The following is a 26,003-nucleotide window of genomic DNA, read 5'->3' on the forward strand; positions in this document are numbered from 1 at the left end:
CTCTGTTTAATCCTAGGGTGTTGTGTGTGTGAGACTCTTCGGCAATGATGTTTACACAGCCTCCTCTGGTCTCCTTCCTCACGCAGGTAAAACAGGACACGCAGAGGTGGTTCGCGTGGTCTATGAGCCTGAGAAAATCAACTTTGCACAGTTGCTCAAGGTATTCTGGGAAAGCCACAATCCCACACAAGGTAACATTTCATACTGTCACACACACAAAAAAATATCTTAAAGGGATATTTTGCTTTTCAAAAATGAAAATTCTGTCATCATTTACTTACCTTTTTGTCGTTCCAAACCGGTATGACTTTCTTTCTTATGTTGAACACAAAAGAAGTTTGGGAGAATGTTCTAGCAGGATTTTTTCCTCCTGCAGTGAAAATGATTGGGGAAATGTCGAGCTTCAAAATACGCCATAAAAGTACATCATATGACTATATTTCAAGTCCTCTGAAGTCTTATGATAGCTTTGTGTGAGGATTTTAACCCATTTTGAGAAAAATATTTTATTGTAATGAAAAAATATAAAAATGTACAAAAAGATATGAGGAAATGTAAATACTTTAAAAACTAAAACTTGTTGAAAATGTGTATTTATTATTAGAATTATCTATAGCCGCATTTCCACTGCAGGAACTTTCCCCAGGTACTAGGGACTTTGGGGTGGTACTCGGTGTGTTTCGACTGGAGGAACCATGGCCTAAATGAAGTTCCAGGTAAACATTTCCCCCTCAGAAAGTCCCTGCTCATGAGGTAGTACCTTTTCAAAGTTCTGGAACTTTCTGGGGTGGGACTTGGGCGCCGAACATGCTAATATGTTGAGTTCACGAAGCATTTTAATTTGTTGACTCCACACAGCATTTTATTTCAAACATCATTTTGAAAAATTTGTTGCAGTACGTGCAGTAAGAGATGTTTGCTCTTCGAATCAATAATGGAGTTTAAAAAACACGACCGATGGACCGACGACGAGGTTCAGGCTTTATTAAGCTTATATGGAGAGGACGAAATCCAGTGGGAACTGGAAAGTCGCGGGCAATCCTATATCACCGGACTTAATCTTCACGGTACTTTAGACTGCGATGGAAACGCAGACAGCAAAAAGTCTGGGGGAAAAAAATTTCCTGGGACAAATAGTTCCAGTGGAAACGTGGCTTATGTTAACTATATTTTGGGCCATTTATATGTATTCTTAAATACAATTTATTTTGCCATATAGGATACTGATACTGCAAGATGTTGCATTGTGGCAAGCTGGAAGATTTTCACGAAATAAATTGTGATCTGTTTCTTACATCCAGCAATTTCACGAGCTCACACTTACAAATAATCAGTTAAAGTAGTATGCATATTTGGCTTGCTGTCTGAGGAGAAGGCTCCGAGCTTGGTATTTTGGCCTGGACACAAAGTACTCCCCCCGTATTTTTGGTTAGGAAAGTAACCAGGCGAGTGTGAGGAGACAGGGTGGTGGGATGCTGAAAACATCAATTTTATTGGATGGAAAAGAGCAGCCAAGACATGGGTTTCCTTTTGTGTTCCACAGAAGAAAAAAAAGTCATACAGGGTTTGAACAACATAAGTGAGTAAATGATGACAGGCTTTCATTTTGGGGTGATCTGTCTCTTTAAGGTTATATTTAGTCCAATGGCCCTGTCCCAAATGGAGCCCTAAGCCCTTGCGATCTTCCTCCGAGTCCACACTTTTGTGACGTAATGCTGCTTTGACTTTTCTGTGAGCTTGCGGGCTTGGTAAAAGTGCGCATCGAGGGTGCATATTGACCGCAAAGGAGGCCGAAAAACTAAGCACAAAAAAACTTGCAGCTTTTTAACAGTCTTAAGTTCCAGTAGCTTGAGAGGTACGAGAGACCCATTATGAAATAGGAGAGGTAACAGTTTGAGTAGCTGCAATCATGACCAGAGGATTCAGATTGGAGATTAAAGTGTCTCGGCCATCCAATCACATTCGGACTCATCGAGATGGCCTGTATAATGTCCTGATTGTGTCTGTGGTGATGACTAACACTCATCTCATCCTTATATATGTTCACAGTGAAATCATGGTTTTGCTTAACTTGAATCTCTGTTTTAAAGAACATAAAAATCTTGCTAAAAAACCCTTAAAGAAGCACTAAGTAATTAAAAAAATAGGTTTACAGACAGACTCCAGTAATAGCAAGTTTCTCGTCCAGCACAGTACAGTTTCTTCAGCATAGTTAATGCCCTCTTCCCATCCAACAAAAAATCTGTTCAGGACACTGCTGTAAAATCAGCTATAAATCTATGAAGTCATATCTGGATCATGAACAGATAGAACAGAGTTTTAATTAAAAATTGCACTCTTCCCAAGATTTCATATCTGGTTGATTGGGAGTTTGTTTCTCAAGAGACTAAAGTACTAATAGATGCTAAATTTGGACCCACAGAAGATGTACTGAGTGACTGCACTGCATTATTACATCAGGGTTACATGACTTACTTTAATTCTCAGGTGTCTACATTTAACATAAAGGAGTAGTTCACCCAAAATGAACATTTACATTTGTAAATACAATTTACAATGTATATTTGTGTTGTGAACAGTTCCTCAGTCCTCTTTTTTTTTGTGCACTGACATATCACTGCCTTTTCTTTGATAGGAATGCGCCAGGGCAATGATGTTGGAACAACCTATCGATCAACAATTTACACATACACACAGGAACAACTCACCCAGGCATTGCGCTCCAAGGACGAATATCAAAAGGTATGTCTTTACCACCTATTCCTATTGCTATACCTCCCAAAATGAAGACCCCACTAACAACCCTTGGGTTGTGGATCAGTTTGTGGATCAGTGGTTCTCAACTAGTTTGGCTTCAGGATCCAGATTTGACATTGGACAAGCGGCAAAATTGTCCTTGAAAATATTAGTGTTTATCCATCTTGGAAATATTATTTTCAGTATTGTTTTTTGTATCTCAGCACTCTTGTATATAATAATAATAAAATAATAATATTTTTATTAATTCTATTTTTAATATTAGATATTATAATAAATACATAATATATATATAATTACTACAATATTAATTGTATTTTATATATTTATATATATATTTATGAAAGTGAAGAAATGAACACTATCACTATCACTATCACACTATCACATATTCAAATTCCAATACTCAATAGAAACAACAACAACAAAAAGTGATAATAATAATAAATGATTAAAAAAAAAAAATAATAATAATAATAATTAAACTGAAATAAAAAAAAAAAAAATATATATATATATATATATATATATATATATATATATATATATATATAATATATATATATATTATTATTTTTTTAATCATTTATTATTATTATCACTTTTTGTTGTTGTTGTTTCTATTGAGTATTGGAATTTGAATATGTGATAGTGTTAATTTCTTCACTTTCACGTGGCATTTTAAGGCAACAGACTCAGTATAAAATATATGTGCTGTTCACAACCCTATCAGAACAGACCTGCAACCCAGGTCTTGAGAGCCACTGCTATAGAAAACAAAAGCTGCTTGCATCAATGGTACTCTCATCTAATGGAATGTTAACATCCCTGGTCCCCAAGCGGATGGTAAGGAGGGACAGGTGTTGAGGATTACATCCCTCAACGGTTCTTGCTCTGTTTGATAACCTGTGAATCCATAGCAGATGAAACAGGTTTTCCACAAAGCAGGGAAATATAATCTTACACATGAAATAGTAATTCTCTTTGTCTTGTAGACAGCTTGGAGAAGGGAGACTTCAAATCCGTGCATGAGGAGGTTCAAAGCCTTTTGGTGTTGAGTGTGAATGCTGCCATCTGCATTATGCATATATTTTTCTCTAATTGCAGAACGGCTCTGTTGTCGAGCCGAAAATTGAGGTTTCTTGGTCTCGGTGGTGCAATGCATTACAAACCTGCATGTGGTTCATGCTAACAACCCCACCCTTTTCCGTCGAAGCGAAGCCTGTTGGAACAATAGAAGCAGAGGAACTGACTGTGGTTCTTGCAGGCTGTAATCTTCCCTACCGTACCCGTGTAGTCTCGTTTTCTTCCTTCAAAACCCTCTCCCTCCCCCTTGTGTATGATCGCACTTCGTTTTTTGGGCTGTTTTCCTTCTCGTTCCCTCAGATTAGCTCACTTTCTGAAATAAAATTAGCAGCGAGCCAGTATTCATGCTCGAACACATTACGGACGATGTCATGTTAGACACATTTAACTATTGATGATATAACCTTGACTGTCTCATCATCCCAGTGTCATTTCTTGCTCTCTTCACGCATCACATCAAATCTCAGCTGCCTTTGTGCTGATACCAAAGGTTTCTGCAGCCTCTCTATTCTACATCAAAAGAGCCCAAATGAACAGCACAGTCACTCTTCGCTCTTGCTGAGCGCTCCATTTTGAACAAATTCTGAACATGATATCCAATATCTTTTCCTGTGATATGGTACATTTTGTATCTCAGCAACTTCTTCTTGGGGAAGGTTGGATCTCACTGGACATTGATGCCCACAGACACACTCACATATGAACGAGTCCTCACTGTTCACAACAAAAATGCTTCTTTTAAAGGTATATTAAAAAGTTTTCGTACTGATTTGAGACACTGATGATGATTTAATGATTTTGAGAAAAAAAAAATTAATCAGAATCAAGTCTTTGGGAACAACTAGAAACTATTTGGAAGTCAGTAACAACAGAGACTGTGGAAAAGTACATAGAAACAATGCCAGCAAGAATGCGAGCTGTTTGTTATTTACCTTATAAATGACTATACATTTTTTAATTTTAAACAAGTTTTTGATAGATTCCTATAATATTTGTGGGGTCTAATAAATTTGCTATATATATATAATATGTGTGTACACACTTCATTATATATACATACAGTGTGTATATATATATATATATATATAGCTAGTAAATTTCACAAATAATTAATAATTACAAAGAAATGGCAATTAACGTAGAAATACTGAAATATTTTCTTGTAAAGCATTATTGTAATGTTTTACTTGCAATGATTTATTTGTTTTAATAACTAATATATATATATATATATATATATATATATATATATATATATATATATATATATATATATATATATATATATATATATATATATATATATATATATATATATATATATATATATATATATATACACATATATATACACACACACACACACATATATACACACATTTTATATATACATTTTTATGTAATAAAATATATTTTAAATATACAGTTTGTATATACTGCTTTTGCTGAGATGCCAAATCACAAAAAAAAGATATTGAATATTCAGCACTTGTTCAAAATTGAGTGCATATGGCATGAGTGAAGAGTGAGTGTTTCATTTGAAGTGTATTTTTTTATTTTAAAGTTTTTATAGAAAAATGGCTCAGCATCAGACCATGATTACTGTCTAGTCCTGCCCACTGAAATGTCCGAATGAAGGAAACATCTCTCTTTTCTAACACACACAGTCATTCTTACAGACAGCGGCTGTAGTATTGGGACCCTGGGGATGAGAAAGCAGGCCTCAGAGTGGGAAAAGCATATGGGTGCGATTTGTTTTTTCATGGAGCGCTGGCTCCAGCTGATGATGACTCCCAGTGGCCTGCACCATTGGCATTTGACTTTCTGTTCAGTTTCCTACTTTCAAAATCTCAAAAACAACTAAATGCTGATTGTTTGGCACTTTATAGAGGCCACCTATTAACCATAGTTTACATGTCTAGAACTATATTTGCTATTGGATGAATTTGCATAATGAAATAATGATAGCCTTAATATTTTATTCAGTTTTGTAAAAGCCTTTTGTATCTTTGTCACTCTATGACACTCTAAATTACTTCTGTTTCATAAAAATAGGGTATGAAGAGAACTTATAACGTTTTTATTTTTAATTTTTTGTCCTTGGAAAATGTACAATTTTTTCAGTTTGGCATGTTGCATGGCTGAATGCATGTTCATAGAAAAGAGGGATTTTGCAGCAGTGTGGTCATTTAAGACATCCAAATTTACTGTAAGATACTGTAGTGTTGCGTTTAAATGGTGCATCACTTATTAACCCTCATGTTCTCTTTGGCATGTTCAGAGCCTTTTTATTAACTTAAAAGTAGTATCAGGTTGATATGTCACTTTTTTGTAATCTTAAAATAATAATACTCAAATAATAATAATAATAATAATAATAATAGTAAATAATATATATATATATATATATATATATATATATATATATATATATATATATATATATATATATATATATATATATATATATATATATATATATATATATGTATGTATGTATGTATGTATATATATATGTATACATACATACATTTATATATATATATATATATATATAATGAGTTATTTAACTTGATAACACATTAAACATCCTCCATGAAAAATGGGAGCTCCAAAACACCAGGTATAAAACATGAGCAATAGCATTTTCTTGATTTGCGTAAAAATACAGTCATGTCATTGTTAAAATAGATTTTAGATTTATTGTTTTTTTGTTTTTTGTTTTTTTTTGCTATGTGGTTTTGCTGTGCTCAAATTGACACCCAAAAAGAAGCAACACAACTATATAATGGTTAATAGTGACATTTCTGAAAGTCTGTTTGTGTGGAAAAAGAAGTTAATTTCAATATTAAGCCTTTTATGTTTAGACATAAACCACTCCGAACATATAAGCCAGATAAGGCAATCTCAACAGAACATGCATGAGGGTTAAATCAACTGTGTCCCACAGCAGAGGCTCTCTTTTAGTTTGTCAGATGAATAAGACAGGAGTTTATGAACACTGCATGCTGTCAAAGAAGCTTTTAGCTGCACAAGTCTCTGCATTTCTCATTGTGTTCCTTTTCTGAGACGCCTGCAGACTCATACACTCCTTCTACCGGCCATCCTGCTAACTGCATTTCCCCTTCCTTTCTCTCTCTCTCTCTCACTTATTTGCTCCATCCTCCATTGTCTGCTGTCTTTCTCTCTCCACCCACTCCACCCCCTGCTGAGCCATCTGCGCTTCAGCAGGCCCTGTCTCCATGGCAACAAGGGAGGCCGCGCTGCCTCCTATTGGCCCGCTGCCCAAACGGAGAGGCTGCCGGGGGTCGAAGGTCGTCTGTAGAGTGCCGCCTCACCGGTGTTCTAATCAGCTGTTGACCCCTAGCCACAATGAAATGAGTGTCAGAAGACAAGGGGTTAATAAAGCTTGGTCTGACTGGCAGCTGGGTCCATTATGAGTGAGGGACAGGAGAGGGAGAAATCAGGAAGACCTGGGGGGGTTGTGGGGGGGAGGGGGTGTTGTCAGCTTGGATGGGATGCTGTAGATGAGGGTTTCAGATCTTGAGTTGGGGGCCGTCTGTGTTGCGTAAGGGAAGATTTGATGTCACCATAAATCTTGTCTGCAAGGGTGGATTGATAGCTGTGGGTGCTTTTTTAGGATTATAGCGCCTGCTGTTAGTGTGGGGGATGTTGGGAATTTGGAGGGCTACTGTATCTGTTGTGGGGCAATATACTCAGTATATTTAGGAATAACTAACGTCAGCTTTTACTGTTAATATACTACCATTTAAAAGTTTGGGTCTGTACGATTTTTTAATGTTTTTGAAAGAAGTCTCTTGTGCTCACCAAGGCTGCATTTATATGATATTTATAATATTGATATATATATAATATTATTACAATTTAAAATAACTTTTTTTTATTTCAATTTATTTTTAAAATTAATTCCTGTGATGATAAAGCTGAATTTTCAGCATCATTACTCCAGTCTTCAGTGTCACATGATCCTTTAGAAATCATTCTAAGATGCTGATTTGCAGCTCGATAAACATTATTATTATCAATGTTGAGAACAGTTGTGCTGCTTAATATTTTGGGATAACTTTGCAATAAGGTTCATTAGTTTACATGAACTAATAATGAACTGCTCTTCTACAGCATTTATTAATCTTTGTTAATTTCAACATTTACTAATACATTATTAAAATTTTGTTAACATTAGTTAATGCACTGTGAACTAACATTAACAAACAAACAATGAACAACTGTATTTTCATTAACGTTAACAAAGATTAGTAAATACAGTAACAAATTTATTGCTCGTGGTTAGTTCATGTTAGTTAATAAATAATGTTTAACTAATGAACCCTATTGTAAAGTGTTACCAATATTTTAGTGGAAACTGTGATAATTTTTTTTTTTAAGTTCAAATGAATCTAATGGTTAGAGAGTTGGACTTGTAACCCGAAGGTCGCTGGTTCGAGAGAGTGAGAGAGAGTCAGTCAGTCACATTTTATTTGTGAAAAGTGGATATTTGTATAAATATCAGTATTTTTTTTTTCTAAGAAGCATGTTGTAGTTGCACATGGCTTGTAATGTCAAATTAAACTAAAAATGTTAACCCTGTTACCTTTCTGAAGGCATATTTATATCCCAACATATCTTAAAATTTGTTAATTTTGCACAAATACAAATCACTTACACTGTCTGAGAGAATGCTTACAATCTTGCAAAAAACAAACAAACAAACAAACAAACAAAAAAAACTAATTTTACTGGAAAAGGCAGCCATTATTAGCTTCTTAAGGTTTTAGCATGTTGCCTGAGGAGAAAAATTGTTGATCTTTATCGAATGTTTTCCATCACTTCAAGAATGTCATAGTGTGCGGTTGGAGACTTGACACAGTGTACAAATTTACACATTAAGTTGGTATTTTTAGTATTGAACTTGTCAGCCATTTTGGATTCCACCAAAAACAATCAATCAAATACAGCTGCAAGTAACAATTAGCAGAAGCATGCAAGTGTAAAGAATAGGGGTGTGCACAAATAATTGAATATTCGTTCTATAATTAATATTCGAAAAATAAAAATACTATTCGAATTTTACTATGTTGCTTTGCTGGCCGTAAATACAGTGAATCCATGATAAATCCTGAGCACTAAAACTCGCCGTTATAACTAAATGCACCAGGTGGTGCTGCAGAGCGTGTTTAACAAGTTTATTTTATTTGATCGTCACATAATATTGTTGTCTGCCTTGCAAAGTTTGGAATTACTTAGATGAAAATGATCTTACAAAATGGAATTACTTTTGATCAAATTAATTAATGAAACCGAGTTATCATAATATCAACACTATAATGAGAAAGCACATGAAATCTAAACACCAGTCAAATGAGGAAAGACGGCTGTCCATCACTGCATTCAGGACAGGTAAGCGCAGCTGTAACCCGAATGAGCCTATAAGCAATATGTACTATATTGCTTACTAATATAATACTATAGCAAAATGATTTTGAGACATATGCTTACTTTAAGTTTCGTTGAGGGAGATATATTTACGAACAGAAAACAAAGTGCTACTGTTAGAAACTTAGCTTAGCATACAGTTATGTATTATTATCTTTGTGTCTCTGCAACGTCTGTCAGCATGGCTCGTTTTCTCACCTGAGCATGTGGATATTATTGTTTTTCTCAACATGAACATGTGAAACAATATAAACACGATAACCATATACTGACTCGAGTGTATTATGAACGTTTTGTATAATAACTGGCAGCGCTGTCTGCTTTATTAGTATTTTTCCCGCTCGCGCTGCTTGAGATTGAATGATTTTGTTCTTAATATTTTCTGTTTACACATATTGTTTAATGCTTTGAACTAAAAGAAAACCTTAAGATATAATAAGCTTGTTGTTTATATTGCCTAATCGTAAGCTTATTCAGAAATGGTTACAAAATATTGATGAATAATACAATAACGTCTTTCTCGTTTAACCTCATTTAAATAAACGATATTCGAATATTCTTTTTTTTACAAGCCCAAATATTCGCATACAATATTTTGGAAAAAAATGCCCATCCCTAGTAAAGAATCAGGCTATGTGAAATGGACTTATTGACATCAGGTTCAGAATTTTTTTTTTAAAAATCACCTTTTTTATACCTGATAGAGGCTGAGTATTGTGTGGGCAACTTTCATCTAATATTGATATGATGTTAAGAACACTGAAAATTTTGAGTTTTCTTTGTTCCAAAAACCATATCCAAAGATGACGAGTGATTCATATGAAGAATATTAAAAATATACAGTACTGACAGAAAATTTCATGCAGAAATGTATGTGTCCTTGGGGCAGATTTGTTCCTCTTGAGAAGAGTGACTCTTGTGTAAAATTTAAAGTCTTTAGCTCAAACAGTGTAGTGCGGCTGACGTTTTTGAATATTGTGAATTTAACCTGCTAGTTGCTAAGCAACCATCAGTTCCATCCATCCCATAATTACACAAAATGCAATTAGCCACAGACCCTTCACACATGCAAGTTCATTGAGTTTCACTATAGGGATAAAAAGTTCAAAGCGAAGAATATTAATAATAGACCAGTTCCAAAATGAGAGCAAGAGGGTTTTTTTTTTTCCTACTTAGCTTAGCAGATCTACAAATCTGGCTGCAGTGGAGCCTTACACATGCAGACATCAGTGCTATTTTTGCTTTCGGCTCATTCTCAAGCAAAACATGAATGTCATAAGCTAACAGCGCTTTGCTCCAAGAGCAGACCATATTACTGTAGAGAGTGAAGATCACTCAGGGTTTAAATGAAGAAGATTTGCTCTTATCGATCACAGCGAGATTGTTTGATATTCAATATTCAGGTCTTACCCTTTCTGTTTCGTTTGTGGGCTGTTAATTGGCAGAGATGGTAGCATCATAACGCTAGCTATAATGCTGGTAGAAGTAACCACAAGGGGGCACTGTGTCATATCCACAGGGGGTAGAGCTCCATCCATCCACCCCCCTGCCTTTGTGCTCATTTACTCTCTCTCACTTTCTCTCCTTCTCTCTGTCCTCACGTCTCAAGAACTTGGTGTGGCATGTTCCCATCTATTAGCATCTCAATTAAGGGCTAACAAAGACAGGTTTTTCCCCTCCGAGGTCTCCACATGTGTGGTTTACCCAGTCTCAGTGCGCCCTGAGCAAAATCCAGGAGATTGACTGCACTCCACCAATTACACCTCCCCATCAATGTCTGCAAGAAATCACAATGGCCTTAATTAGCAACTGCAGCCTCACTCTATTACACGCTAGTGCAGTAAAAGTCCAGTCGCACCTTCACCACCAGTCTCCCATGGATAATGTGGGCTGTAATTACGAGGAAGGAGGTGTATCGGAAGTGGGTGTTTGCGGCGCTTTTCTACCTTTATTGTGTGGCCTTCCAAGGACGGCTAATTGATTTTTAAAGGGACAGTTCACCCAAAAAATAAAAATTTTGTCATTATTTACTCACCCTCATTTCATTCCAAACTTGTGTGACTTTATTTCTTCCAGGGAACACAAAAGGTGGATTTTTAAAGAATATTTCAACCACTCTTTTCAATATAATGTAAAAAAAAAAGAAAAAGAAAAAAGATTGAGGCTGTCAAGCTCCAAAAAAGCACCATAAAGGTATCATAAAAGTGATCCATATATGAAATAATTTTGCATGAACAGACTGAAATTTCAAAAATTGTTTTAAATTGTTCTTTTGAGTCAGATTTTTTTTTTCTTTTAATGAATCACTGAAACCAGTCTGAATGACTCATTCACAAATCATATGGATAAATGTTAAATTACACATTTATAATGTACCACATTTCTTGTTAAATGATGACAGCATTTTTATATTTGGGTCAAATAATCCTTTAAAAAAATGGTAGAGCTCTTTTTGAAAATGGAAAATGGTTTTCTTTATGGTAGGTAGAACTTTTATTGTTTATTTGAAACATATATTGTAGACATACAGCTGTGCTTTAGAATTTCACATAGTTCGCTAGTTTGTTATTTTAGTATTATATATGTTCTGTTATAGTATTTAAAGGTGCCCAAGAATGCTTTTTCACAATATGTAATATAAGTCTAAGGTGTCTCCTGAATGTGTCTGTGAAGTTTCAGCTCAAAATACCCCATAGATTTTTTTTTATTAATTTTTTTAACTGCCTATTTTGGGGCATCATTAACTACACACTGATTTTGGCAGTGCGCTGCCCCTTTAATTCGCCTGCTCCCTGCCACACGAGCTCTCGACTATATTACAGTGCATTTACAAAGTTCACACAGCTAATATAACCCTCAAATGGATCTTTACAAGATGTTTGTCATGCATGCTGTATGCATGCTTCGAATTATGTGAGTAAAGTATTTATTTTGATGTTTACGTGATTCTGTATGAGTTTGAGGCTATGCTCTGTGGCTAACGGCTAATGCTACACTGTTGGAGAGATTTATAAAGAATGAAGTTGTGTTTATGAATTATACAGACTGCACATGTTTAAAAATGAAAATAGCGACGGCTCTCTTGTCTCCGTGAATACAGTAAGAAACGATGGTAACTTTAACCAAATTTAACAGTACATTAGCAACATGCTAATGAAACATTTAGAAAGACAGTTTATAAATGTCACTAAAAATATCATGCTATCATGGATCATATCAGTTATTATTGCTCCATCTGCCATTTTTCGCTGTTGTTCTTGCTGGCTTACCTTGTCTGTGCACAGATCCAGACGTTAATACTGCCTTTCCTTGTCTAATGCCTTGGCATATGCAAATATTGGGGTCATACATATTAATGATCCCGACTGTTACGTAACAGTCTGTGTTATGTTGAGAGCCGCGTGTTTTCCGGAAGTCTTTTAAACAAATGAGATTTATATAAGAAGGAGGAAGCAATGGGGTTTGAAACTCAATGTATGTCTTTTCCATGTACTGAACTCTTGTTATTTAACTATGCCGAGGTAAATTCAAATTTTGATTCTAGGGCACCTTTAATAATATTTTGAATTAGCTTTTATTTTTATATTTTCAGTTTTAATTTTAATTTAATTTTTAATATTACTATTACTATACTTTTTTTAATCTCAGTTTTAGTTTATTTTTATTTCCCATTTAGTAATTTTAGTGCTTCATCTTACAGTAGTTTTGTAAGAAACTACAATAGAATTTTGTTTAAAGTTTAACATCTAATATTTATATTTTATTTTATTTCAGCTTTATTTAATAAAAATGTTTTAAATAGTTTTTGTTTTCGTTAACGATAATAACGCGGGTTTGCTGATGCCATTATATTTTGCCATCAAGGGGCCCGTGCCAATGTTTTTGACGAATACGTGAACAGAGAGACAGAGAAAGCAAAAGAAACACAGAGCGAGAGAAACGACGGACCAGATCAGGCTGCAGTAGATTGATAGGAATAAATCACATGTGGAAGGGGGCCGAGGGGATTGGACGAGTATATTCTAGGTCTTTCGATCTGTGAGAGGTGTCAAACATACCTGAGTCTCATTATACAGTGCGTGTCTGTGTGTGTGAGACTGCGGGCCATGCGTGGGCTAATTAGCTTTTCCCCCGGCCGCTCTGCGACCGCTCCCGTTATTTCCTGACCAGCTTGCCAGGCCGGCACCCCCTCTTCCCCTCCCCCATGTGTGGCTGTTCTAAATGGAGACTCAATGCATGCTGCTCCCCGACATCCTAATGTACCCGACCAGTTGGTTTAACAAACACAGCGCTGCCAACCATCTGCCGGCCAAATCTGTCTTCAAATTGCTTTAGTAACAAACTGAACTTTCTTTGCTGCTCTTGCTTCCTGCGTCCTGCCTTCCTCAGTGTGCTCTCTGCTCCTCAACCCGGCCCTCGCTCCTGCTCCTCGCGGCTGACCATTGTCATTTTCTCTTCTCGTCTATTCTGGTCTTGTCTCATCTCATTTTTTTGTGTTCTTTTATTTGTTCTCATCTTGTTTCTTCTCGTCTTGCCTCGTCTCTAACCATTGTCATTTGTTGCCTTCTCAGCGAGTCTAATCTTGTGTCGTTGAATCTCTTTTATTTTATTCTGGAATAGCCTTGTCTTTTCTCTTGTGTTTCTCAGCTCTTCCAGCCATTGTTATCTGATGTGTTCACGTCACGTGAAGTCTCATCTCATCTTGTCTCATGTCTGACCATTGTCATTTGTGGCCTTCTCGGCGAGTCTAATCTTGTGTCGTTGAATCTCTTTTATTTTATTCTGGAATCACCTAGTCTTTTCTCTCGTTTCTCTCAGCTATTCCAGCCATTGTTATCTGATGTCTTCACATCACGTGACGTCTCATCTTGTCTCGTCTTGTCTCATATTGAACCATTGTGAGTCTCCTCTTGTGTCGTTGAATCGCTTTTATTTTATTCTGGAATCGCCTTTTCTCGTTTTTCTCAGCTCTTCCAGCCATTGTTATCTGATGTCTTCACGTCACGTGTCGTTTCATCTTGTCTCATCTCACCTTGTCTCGTCTTGTCTCATCTCTGACCATTGTCATTTGTTGCCTTCTCGGCGAGTCTAATCTTGTGTCGTTGAATGTCTTGTATTTTATTCTGGAATGGCTTAGTCTTTTCTCTCGTTTCTCTCAGCTATTCCAGCCATTGTTATTTGATGTCTTCACATCACGTGATGTCTCATCTCATCTCTAACCATTGTCATTTGTTGCCTTCTCGGCGAATCTAATCTTGTGTCGTTTAATCTCTGTTATTTTATTCTGGAATCGCCTTTTCTCGTTTTTCTCAGCTCTTCCAGCCATTGTTATCTGATGTCTTCACGTCACGTGACGTTTCATCTTGTCTCGTCTCACCTTGTCTCATCTTGTCTCGTCTCTAACCATTGCCATTTGTTGCCTTCTCGGCGAGTCTAATCTTGTGTCGTTGAATCTTTTATTTTATTCTGGAATGGCCGTGTCTTTTCTCTCGTTTTTCTCAGCCCTTCCAGCCATTGTTATCTGATGTCTTCACATCATGCGACGTCTTATCTTGTCTCGTCTCTAACCATTGTCATTTGTTGCCTTCTCTGCGAGTCTCATCTTGGGTTATTGAATGTCTTTTATGTTATTCTGGAATGGCCTCGTCTTTTCTCGTTTTTCTCAGCTCTTCGAACCATTGTTATCTGATGTCTTCACATCTTCTCATCTTGTCTCGTCTTGTCTCATCTCGAACCATTGTGAGTCTCCTCTTGTGTCGTTGAATCGCTTTTATTTTATTCTGGAATCGCCTTCTTTCTTTTCTCGTTTTTCTCAGCTCTTCCAGCCATTGTTATCTGATGTCTTCACTTCACATCACATATCATCTCTTCTCTTCTAATCTTGTCTCGTCTCTTCTCTTGGTGTATTTCACACCTCATAGTTTAACACATTGCATCTCATAAAGATTCTAACACGTCCAGAGAAACTGTATGATTATTTACGTCTGTGTCATCTGAAACATAATTAACCCCCCCCCCAAACCCAAAGCATCAGAGCAGATTTATGCCTACAGTCGAGCATGACAGAACTACTGTTTCCAGATCAGAAGGCTGGCTATCTTTATTGGTTCGCCTCCCCTGTTTACCATCTGACCACCGATCCCGTCCCATTTCCTCCCCTTGTCGTACTTCTAGCGGCTGCAGACAATCCAGGTTTCATTTTCCTTCATGATGATATCCTCAAGAGACCTCAACAAATGGTATAGAACAGATTTTTGGCACTGGCGAGCACATAGCCCTAAACATCATTATGGACAGAAGCACAGAGCTGCCAGGAAACGAACGGTGCCACCTTCCTCACCAGCCATGCCATTCTCTGTGCCAGTGGATGCGTTCTCAAAGACACAGACCCTGATCTCAAGGGCAAACCAATACAATCACACAAAAACACATGTGCACACTTTTAGCGGAACCAATTTTACCCTTAGAACAAATACTTCCACCTTGAATCCATGCTAGACAATTAATTGCATATTCTTTATAACTCTGCTTATTTTATAATTAAAAATAAAATTTATTTGTGGTTTATTTGGCATATTTTGCCTCGCCCTCGTGTCGTTCCAAACCAGAATTACTTTATTTCTTCTGTGGAACATGAAAGAAGATGTTTTGGTTTTTCATCCATACATTGTTGTTTTGGACCTTGACTAGACAAAAGCAGTTCAGAAACATTCTTCAAATATTTTCTTTTGTGTCCTACAGAAGAAAGAAAGTCATACAGTTTTGAAACGACATGAGGGTGAGTAAATGATATTAGAATTTTCATTCTTAGCTGAACTATACCTTTAACAGTCCTGCACATGAATGTCCTACTCTGCACAAAAACATGTAACTCTCTCTTTCTTGTCACCATGAGAATTCATGTCCCAGTTAGTTCTTTGAATCCCTTTATGTGCAAAAATAGGCTTAAACCAAGAGATCTTATTTGAGCTTTTGGTTAGGTTGAATCAATGAATTAACGGAAGAGGTATTCAAGGATTACTTGAAAATTCTGTCATCATTTACTCATCCTCTTGATGTTCCAAACATATATAATATAATTTTTTTGAGTATGTCACCTTTAAAAGTGTTTAATCTTTGCCTCTAATATTCCTCTTGCTAATTCGACACCTACTGTAGCTTTTTCCTGCCCTCTAATTTTACAGTTACCCTTCTGCGGTCTGAAATTGCTTCCCCAAAAAATTAGACTCCTTATCTCTGACTCTCACATTTTTTTCCTTTTTTTTTTTTTTTGCTTAACCAGGACATGCAGGTATTTGCATACCTAATGAATGCTCTGTCTGACACGCAAATTAATTAGTCTGAATTTTATGCATTTAGCAGCGTGCAAACAAAACACGGGAACATGTCACCAAACAGCTCAGCACTACACCACCTACTCCACCGCATGTTTCAGAGATGACTCTGTAATCATTTCACTCCTGACATTTAGTGGGGTTCAGAGATATTTTATCATCTGGAGCGCAAGGCCTTATGTCTCAAACGCCTTTGTTTCTTATCCTAATGATAATAGCATTATTTTTTGTTATATTATTATGTATTGATTGATTTATTTGTTTTTCTTTTATGAATCCCATGTGCATTCTGAGATTCATATAAAAGATAAAACATCATCTGAGTCATCACAGTTTGCATTTTATCTTAGATTGTCTTTCCAGTTAAACGAACTGACGTGTCGCATGTGGTCAGCATTGCATCATCCATCACAGTGTCCCTTAAAGTGAATCTAAAGGTCTTTGTCTTTGAACTAAACAGGCTGTGCATGAGGTCATTCGAATCTGGCCCTGTTCGTTTGTCTGCAGATCGTGTTTGTCTAGCCTCTTTGTTCTGGAGGACTCTGGGTCTCTGTAGGCTGACGACCCCCTTTCTGAAGCCGCATGACTTGAGCATCGCTCATGGGTGGGGTGAACCGCATGGTCCCTGGAGTCAAAGTGACCCCTGACCACGGGAGGCATGTGGCATAATGAAGATCTGATTGAATAAGTGGACAAATGAATAAAAGATAGAACTGACACGCAGAGAGAAACGCTCATCCAGCCAGTGCCGCTTTCTCTCTTTGTGTCTGCTGATTGAAGTAGATCTATCTTACAGACAGGCCCTGCTATAAAAAAAACAACGTATGCTGTGTCTATACTGGACGTAACTGATGACGCATCCTAACTGTTTTCAGTCTGTCTACACTGGAAAAGTCAAAGCTGCACGTCATCTGCGAATATTCACTAAAAAAAGACTGAGAGATCAATGCTTGACTTCCACAGTGGCGAGCTTTATTTTCAGCGGAAATCAATGGTAAAAAAAAAAAATAAATGAAAAATAATTTGTATAATTATAATGATTGTGTTGGTAAAATTCCATGAACATTTGTTAAGAAATAAAGATTATATGTGTATATATATATATATATATATATATATATATATATATATATATATATATATATATATATATATATATATATATATATATATATATAGTATTTATATTTTTTTCATGAAATGACAATGTGTACAGTACAATGGGAAAAATAAAGTAGGTGGCGCAGTTATACATAAAAGCCAAAACCATAAAAAAACTGTTACTTGAAATAAAGTAAAATATACAAAAACTTAAACTTATTTTATTTCAGTTAGTAACATTTCTTATTTTCACTATAGTGAAAACTATAAAATTAGAACTATAGTGTCCTGCACCCACTAGTAAAAAAAAAAAAAAAAAATATATATATATATATATAATTATATCTAGTGTCTGAATAATTTTTGGTTCGACTGTATACACACACGAAAACAAAAATATCAAAAACATACAACAAAAATAAAACAATATTAATAAAACTATAAATAAAAACTATAAATAGTATGATACTAAAATAACAATAATCTATTCAGCTTCATTAAATATAATGGGAGCAATTTGTTCTGTGTTTTATTAATACACAAAGACAGGAATTAAAGTAAATTGACTTGGTTGATCAACTTTGTTCACCTCACTATATGATTCCCACTGATTTTATGTCAAAGCATTTAATGTTTTCTACCTGTGATTTGTTCTATGTTTGATTCATATGACTCTTCCTCAAAGAATGAAATGATTTGCTGGTTTTGAATGGCCGTCTCGACATCAAGGCCATTTAGAGCTCAAGGACAAAGGATGAGGTGAACAATAACGACACAGCAGAGACCCTGAGACTAAGGATTGGAGTTCAATTGTAGGCTAGAGTCAGGCTGAAACAAAAGGATAAAGAGAATAAACCGGGCAACATCTCTTTGCTATTTATTCATTCACCCTCCCAGCAGTTTCAAATCAAAGAACCGGACATTATTTACATTCCTTGCTCTCAGCTGCTATAAACATGAATCCTCTTCAAGGAATTAAATAATTGCGTTCCGCAAGCTAATTTGAATGTTGTTCTCCACATCAAAGCCATATAAAGCTCAGTAAAATCTCCACAGACAAAGGAGAGAGGTAAACAATAGCACAAATAATCCTGAGATCTTACAGTAGCTGCATCCTAGTTCGCTTCCCATCCGCTTCCTATATACAGTGTGTGAAAGTTTCTAGTGATCCTTCAGAAATCATTCTAATAAGCTGATTTGGTGCTCAAGAAACATTTCTTATTAGTGTTGAAAACAGTTGTGCTGCTTAATATTTTTGTGGAAACTCTAATACATATTTATTATTTTTTTTTTCCAGGAGTCTTTGATAAATAGAAAGTTAAGAAGAACAGCGTTTATTTGAAATAGAATTTTTGTAACTTTTGTATTTGCTTTCACTTTTGCTCAATTTAATGCACCCTTGCTGAATAATTGAATGCGTCCTTGCTGAAATATTGATTTCTTTTAAAAAATCTTTCTGCCCCAAAACTTTTCAACAGTAGCGTAGCTACAAAATAATGTGTCATCTATTTTAAAGGGGTCCTTTTATGCATTTTCGCCTTATCAACTTTAGTTGGGGTGTAATGTTGCTGTTTGAGCATTAAAAAAAGATCTGCAAGGTTACAAAGCTCAAAGTCCAATCCAAGGGGAGATATTCTCTTTAACAGAAAACACTCTTCAAGAACTATACAACAAACAGCTCGTTGGGACTACAGTGCGCTTTTTCCGGATCTTTTGAAGTCTCAATGTCACTCATTTAAAAACAACCCAATTCCGGAAATGTTGGGACGTTTTTTAAGTTTGAAAACTAAAATATTTTCAAATCACGAGCCAATATTTTATTCAGAATAGAACATAGATAACATAACAAATGTTTGAACTAAAACTTTTTACAATTTTATGCACAAAATGAGCTCATTTCCAATTTGATGCCTGCTACAGGTCTCAAAATAGTTGGGATGGGGGCATGTTTACAATGGTGTAGCATCTCCTCTTCTTTTCAAAACAGTGTGAAGATGTCTGGGCATCGAGGTTATGAGTTTCTGGAGTTTGGGTGTTGAAATTTGGTCTCATTCTTGCCTGATATAGGTTTCCAGCTGCTGAAGAGTTTGTGGTCGTCTTTGGTATATTTTTCTCTATAGGTGAAAGATCTGGACTGCAGGCAGTCCAATTCAGCTCCCGGGCTCTTCTATGATGAAGCCATGGCTTCCTTTTTGCATGATAGAGCTTTAGTTGGCATCTGCAGATGGCACGGAGGATTATGTTTACTGACAGTGGTTTCTGGAAGTATTCCTGGGTCCATTTAGTAATGTCATTGACACAATCATGCCGATGAGTGATGCAGTGTCGTCTGAGGGCCAGAAAACCACAGGCACCCAATAAAGGTATTCGGCCTTGTCCATTACGCACAGAGATTTCTCCAGTTTCTCTGAATCTTTTGATGATGTTATGCACTGTAGATGATGAGATTTGTAAAGCCTTTGCAATTTGACATTGAGGAACATTGTTTTTAAAGTATTCCACAATCTTTTTACGCACTTTTTTTTACAGCTCTGCTCATCTTTACTTCTGAGAGACTCTGCCTCTGTAAGACATCCCTTTTATAGCTAATCATGTTACAGACCTGATATCAATTAACTTAATTAGTTGCTAGATGTTCTCCCAGCTGAATCTTTTCAAAATATTTTGCTTTTGCAGCCATTTGTTGCCCCTGTGCCAACTTTTTTGAGACCTGTAGCTGGCATCAAATTTGAAATGAGCTCATTTAGTGGATAAAAGTGTAAAATTTCTCCCTTTAAAGATTTAGGTTATCTATGTTCTATTGTGAATAAAATTTTGGCTCATGTGATTTGAAAGTCTTTTAGTTTTCATTTTATTCAAATTTAAAAAACGTGCCAACATTTCCGGAATTCGGGTTGTAATCCCTGCCCACAGAATAAGCACATTTATTGCGTTCATAAACAATCTTGTTCATAAACATTCTCAGGGTCTGAATCTGGCTTGAACTGTTATAGCAAAATTGACGGCATCGTTATGGTAATGGTAAGGGGCATGACATTTCAGGAGTGATATTTTTGCTTCATTGCTTTAAATCACAAGACGTCGCCAATTAGATGAAAACAGACCCTGAAGTGATGCACGAGACATGAAAATAACACTGACTCATTGACATGGACAATGATCAAATACTGTATACAATACAGCTGTCATCATACCAAATGTTGGACTGCTCAATACCCTGATAGACCAATCAGAATCAAGTATTCCAGAGCGAGTGTAATAATACTTCCTGTTTCCTAAATGAACCTGACGTTCTTCATAATTACAGTCTCTTGGCTCAGAGCTCTGGTCTGTTTTTAGGAATGTTCTTGGTTCAGCTGTCCATATCTGTGATCCAAAAGGTAGAAATGGAAATTGACAACTTGATATGCCATTAACAGTAAATTGGTCATATCCCCCTTCTCCCTGATAGCACAGAACCATGCTATGCTGTCTCCTTGGTGACTGTTCCTGCTAATAGCTGCACATGTGTTGGAGTGGGAGCTGGTAACTGGTATGTTGATGGGTGGAGCCTGACCCTGCGTAGGGCATCAGAATGCTGGGATTTGGTGCTTTCTGCCCATGCCAGCTTGGCCAGCTGCCGGTTGGCACTTCCCCGCTGAGAGCGGCGGTTGATGGTACAGACCTGGAGTCCTCGTGCTAAGTTATTTAGCCAGTGTGAAGGCATTGCTAGGCCATGTCAGATAGGTTTACTGACTCAAAAAAAAGGAGACAGCAAACCGGAAAGAATCGTTTCACTAGCAGCAGCTAGACATATGCAATATATTTATATATACAATATGATTTTTAAAGAATAAAAAAAGGTTCAGTGGGGTTCTATATAGAACCCTAGAGATCTTGACTCTGTTTTAAAGAACATTTTATGCCAAAAAGGAAAGATGTTTTGGTAACACTTTATTTCAATGGTTCGCTTTAGAGATTCTACTAACTATAAGTAACTTTGCAAGTACATGTCAACTTATTCTACTAACCAGAACCCCAACACCTAACCCTATCCTTACCTTCTACTAATACTCCAATGAGAGATAGTTGTCATGTAGTTGCAAAGTTACTTAAAGTTAGTAGAATGTCTAAAGTGGACCATCGAAATAAAGTGTAACCGATGTTTTGAATGATTGCGTAATACTTTCAGGTTTAATGGAATGTTTCAGTTGTTTCATGTGATACAGTGTGTTCATTAGCTGTTTAATTTAACAAATTTAATTAAAATGTAAAATTAATTTATTTACAGAATTATTAAATAAAATTAAATCCATTAAATGATCCCATGATGGAAACCCCTAAAAGGTTCTATAAAGAATCTTTTCTTGTGAATTGTATACAATAACATATAATGCATCAAAACTATAAGCAATACTTTTTAACAGCATTTTTTAATCTTCATTGATGTTAATTTATACTATTGTTTATTTTTAGTTTACAATTTATTAAATAATGCTAATATGTACTACTTCTGTAAAGAAATGTGTTAGTACTTGTAGGAATTGACATTTAATAAAAAAAGGTTACACTTTATTTTAAGGTATCCTCAGTAATTAAATTATACATTTATGTACTGAGTAACTACTTACTATGGGGTTAGGATTAGGGTTTGGTTTTTTTTAGGGTTAGTTGCATATAATTATGCTAAATTTATCGTTATTATTACAGTAACTATATGTAACAATGACACTGTAAAATAAAGTGTTACCAAATGAATATGTATTTGTAATTACGGTTCATTAATAAAACAACCTAAAAATGACACGATTCAATAAGGGCTCTGATCGATTCAATGAATCAGTGACAGTTTCATGATTCCTTATGACTGACACATTGAAATGTACTAAAATTGGTTTATAAGAGTCATTTGTTCATGAGTTGGACATCATGGTGTGCACTGCGTTTGTTGTTACATGCAGGAAGAAACTGCATTGATGCGAACAAGATGCAGTCTGTAAGTTTTGCCTCTTGGTCACCATCTCTGTTTGTAACCTGCAATTGCAGTTATTTGCGGAATTATCATCTTTACATGGGTTGTGCATCGGCATGGCTCCTTATCGCGGATGAATGTAATGTTTGCTGTCAGTCACCACATCGGTGTGGATACTGTACTTTGGAATCACAGATTCTACATCTTGGATGTATGACCAAAATAAGAATTTGTCATCTGAACAAGTAGGAAACATGTCTGCCAATTTTGTTCTGACCAACTGAGAAAAAAAGCATTACAATAAATCCCACTACCAATGTTGATTCAATCTAATGATCACTTAGCTCGCTACAGACAGCAGCTTTAATTAGATTTTAAATTATTGTCGCAATTTTTTGTCTCATTTTTGTCAAAATTAGCAATTAGTTTCTTTTTAGAAAAGAATCATCACATGTATTATATTTAGAAGTGTCCACACTTCAGAAAAGACCACTGTGGCTGATGTTTTTAATGCTGGTGGAGTGCAAGTGTTCCCACTAAGCTTTAAAAGTTATTTCTTAACTAAGCCATGCCAACAGATAAACTCAATTTACCAAACCCATTTTTCTGACTAGAATAAATCAGCCTGGGCCAGCATGAAAATGCATGCTGGCCTTGTCAACAGGTCTCAATTTTTAAAATTTTAAGTGTTTTCTTCAAATTCCGTGACATTGTGGCAACCTCAATTTTCTGCACAGGATGAAATGTTTCATCTGGTGAAAGCAAGCACATTTTGCCCACATGCCTTCCAGTTGAACCTGTATTAATTTGTCTTCACTGGCAGAGCTCCCTGTGGCCCCTTAGGGCACCTGATGGATGGGTGGATGTACAGGTTTTGCTAGGACTTTATAAAAAGACAGAGAGAGAGATGATATGTCTGTACCTAGCTCCTGTCTTCTGCAGCTGCTCCTAACAGGTGCATAACTGCTTCTTGCCAGATGGTCAGCAAAATGTGGTGGTTGGCAGGTTCCTTCATAGAATCAACCCTCCCTCTCACACAGGCACTGAGACGCAGAGACGGAGAGAAAGAGGTTAGAGAATGGGAAAGGTTGGTGACAGAAAAAGTTGCTAAGCACTATAGCAAGCAAAACTCATTTTTCAAAACCTTTTACTTGTTTTAAAACTATGTGAATTGAGCTTTTTCAGTATGTAATTCTGCACTAAAGTGCATCAGGTGTCACAGTGTCAAAAATTGAGAAAAGCTGTCTTGCGTACATACTTTTTCTCTTTTGAACAAACTAACAAAGGTGAGAAAGGCAGTGGACTCAAGCAATAAGCCAACTGTGTTACAGTCATTTAACCAAGGTTAAGGGATGTTGTTGGGCACAATGCAGAAATGATGGCAACAACATAATAATAATAAAAAATAAAAAAACACCATTGTTTGAATATTCAGCAGTAGAAGTAATGTTGATCATTTTAACAATATGTGACCCTGGACCACAAAACCAGTCATAAGTCGCACGGGTATATTTGTAGCAATAGCCAACAATACATTGTGTGGGTCAAAATTATCGATTTTTCTTTTATGCGAAAAATCATTAGGATATTAAGTAAAGATCATGTTCCATGAAGATATTTTGAACATTTCCTACCGTCAATATATCAAAAATGTATTTTTGTGAGTGGATATGCATTGCTAAGAACTTCATTTGGAGAACTTTAAAGGCAATTTTCTCAATATTTAGATTTTTTTTTGTACCCTTCAGATTCCAGACATTCAAATAGTTGTATCTCGGCCAAATATTGTCATATCCTAAGAAACCATACATCAGTATTCAGCTTTCAGATGATGTATAAATCTCAATTTCAAAAAATTGACCCTTATGACTGGTTTTGTGGTACATGGTCACATGTGTGTATAAATTGTGTGTGTGTGAATATATATATATATATAATATACACTCAATGGCCACTTCATTAGGTACACATTCACTGCTCATTAACAGAAATATCTAATCAGCAAAACTTATGGCAGCAACTCAGTGCATTTAGGAATGTAGATACGGTCAGGATGATCTAGTGAAGTTCAAACTGAGCATCAGAATGGGTGAAGAAAGGTGATATAAGTGACTTTGAATGTGGCATGGTTGTTGGTGCCATGACAGTATTTCAAAAACTGCTGATCTACTGGGATTTTCACGCACAACCAGTGAGTGGCAGTTCTGTGGGTGAAAATGCCTTGTTTATGCCAGAGGTCAGAGGAGAATGGCCAGACTGGTTCGAGCTGATAGAAAGACAACAGTAACACAAATAACCACTCGTTTCAACCGAGGTCTGCAGAACGCACAACATGTCAAACCTTGAAGCATATGAGCTACAACAGAAGACCACACCGGTGCCACTCCTGTCAGCTAAGAACAGGAAACTGAGGCTAATATTTACATAGGCTCACCAAAATGGGACAATAGAACATTGGAAAAACAACTGGTTTGTTGGGTCAGAATTTGGTGTAAACAACATGAAAGCATGGATCCATCCTGCCGTGTATCAACGGTTCAGGTTGGTGGTGGTGTAATGATGTGAGGGATATTTTCTTGGCACACTTTAGGCCTCTTAGTACCAACTGATGCTCAGTTGGTACTGTTTAAACATCACAGCCTGAGTATTGTTGCTGACCATGTCCATATTTTTATGACCAAGGTGTTCCCATCTTCTGATGGCTACTTCCAGTAGGATAAAGACTGAGGTTTCTTGAACATGAGCATGAGTTCACTACACTCAAATGGCCTTTACAGTCACCAGATCTCAATCAATAGAGCAGCTTTGGGATGTGGTGGAACGAGAGATTTGCATGTTTGCAGCACCTTGTTCAGTCTATGCCACGAAGAATTAAGGCAGTTTTGAAAGCACAAGGGGGTCCAACCAAATATATACTCTCTATATCATTTATCACTAATAAAAGTCACAGTAAAGTCACATGTTTTATTATCTTCAGATGTCCTTGGGTTGAACTGTCCACTGGTAAAGGTGGATTGTGGAAAGGTAATCAGGTGCAGTGATCTCTTAGTTTCACAAAAGCCACAGCCTCCAATGCTGTCTCTCATCAACCCCAAACAATCAAACTCTCACTGAGAGAGAAAGACTAAATCAATATGGACACCATGCACCGGTCATGTGTGGATGCTGCAGGAATCATTGGGAGTGTGTGCTTGGCCTCAGGCATTAGGAGAGCAGGGTACTCATCCTTCCCATAATCCTCCTAACGGACTATTTTGAACATCTGGAATGAGAAGTGAACATCTGCCCATCCCTATCAATTTAGAAATCCCCATTACTCC

General features: G+C 36.3%; 1 protein-coding gene across 1 annotated transcript in view; it reads left to right on the forward strand.

Moving 5' to 3' along the window:
• Window positions 1–26,003, forward strand: part of msraa (methionine sulfoxide reductase Aa) — an 86,229-nt gene that overhangs the window by 57,910 nt on the left and 2,316 nt on the right. The window contains exons 4-5 of the mRNA XM_067383166.1: window positions 87–191; window positions 2,636–2,742. Coding sequence (XP_067239267.1) covers window positions 87–191; window positions 2,636–2,742 — 212 coding nt within the window. The remainder of the gene's footprint in view (window positions 1–86; window positions 192–2,635; window positions 2,743–26,003) is intronic.

Source organism: Chanodichthys erythropterus, chromosome 4 (genome assembly GCF_024489055.1).
Source record: "Chanodichthys erythropterus isolate Z2021 chromosome 4, ASM2448905v1, whole genome shotgun sequence".
NCBI classification, from domain to species: domain Eukaryota; kingdom Metazoa; phylum Chordata; class Actinopteri; order Cypriniformes; family Xenocyprididae; genus Chanodichthys; species Chanodichthys erythropterus.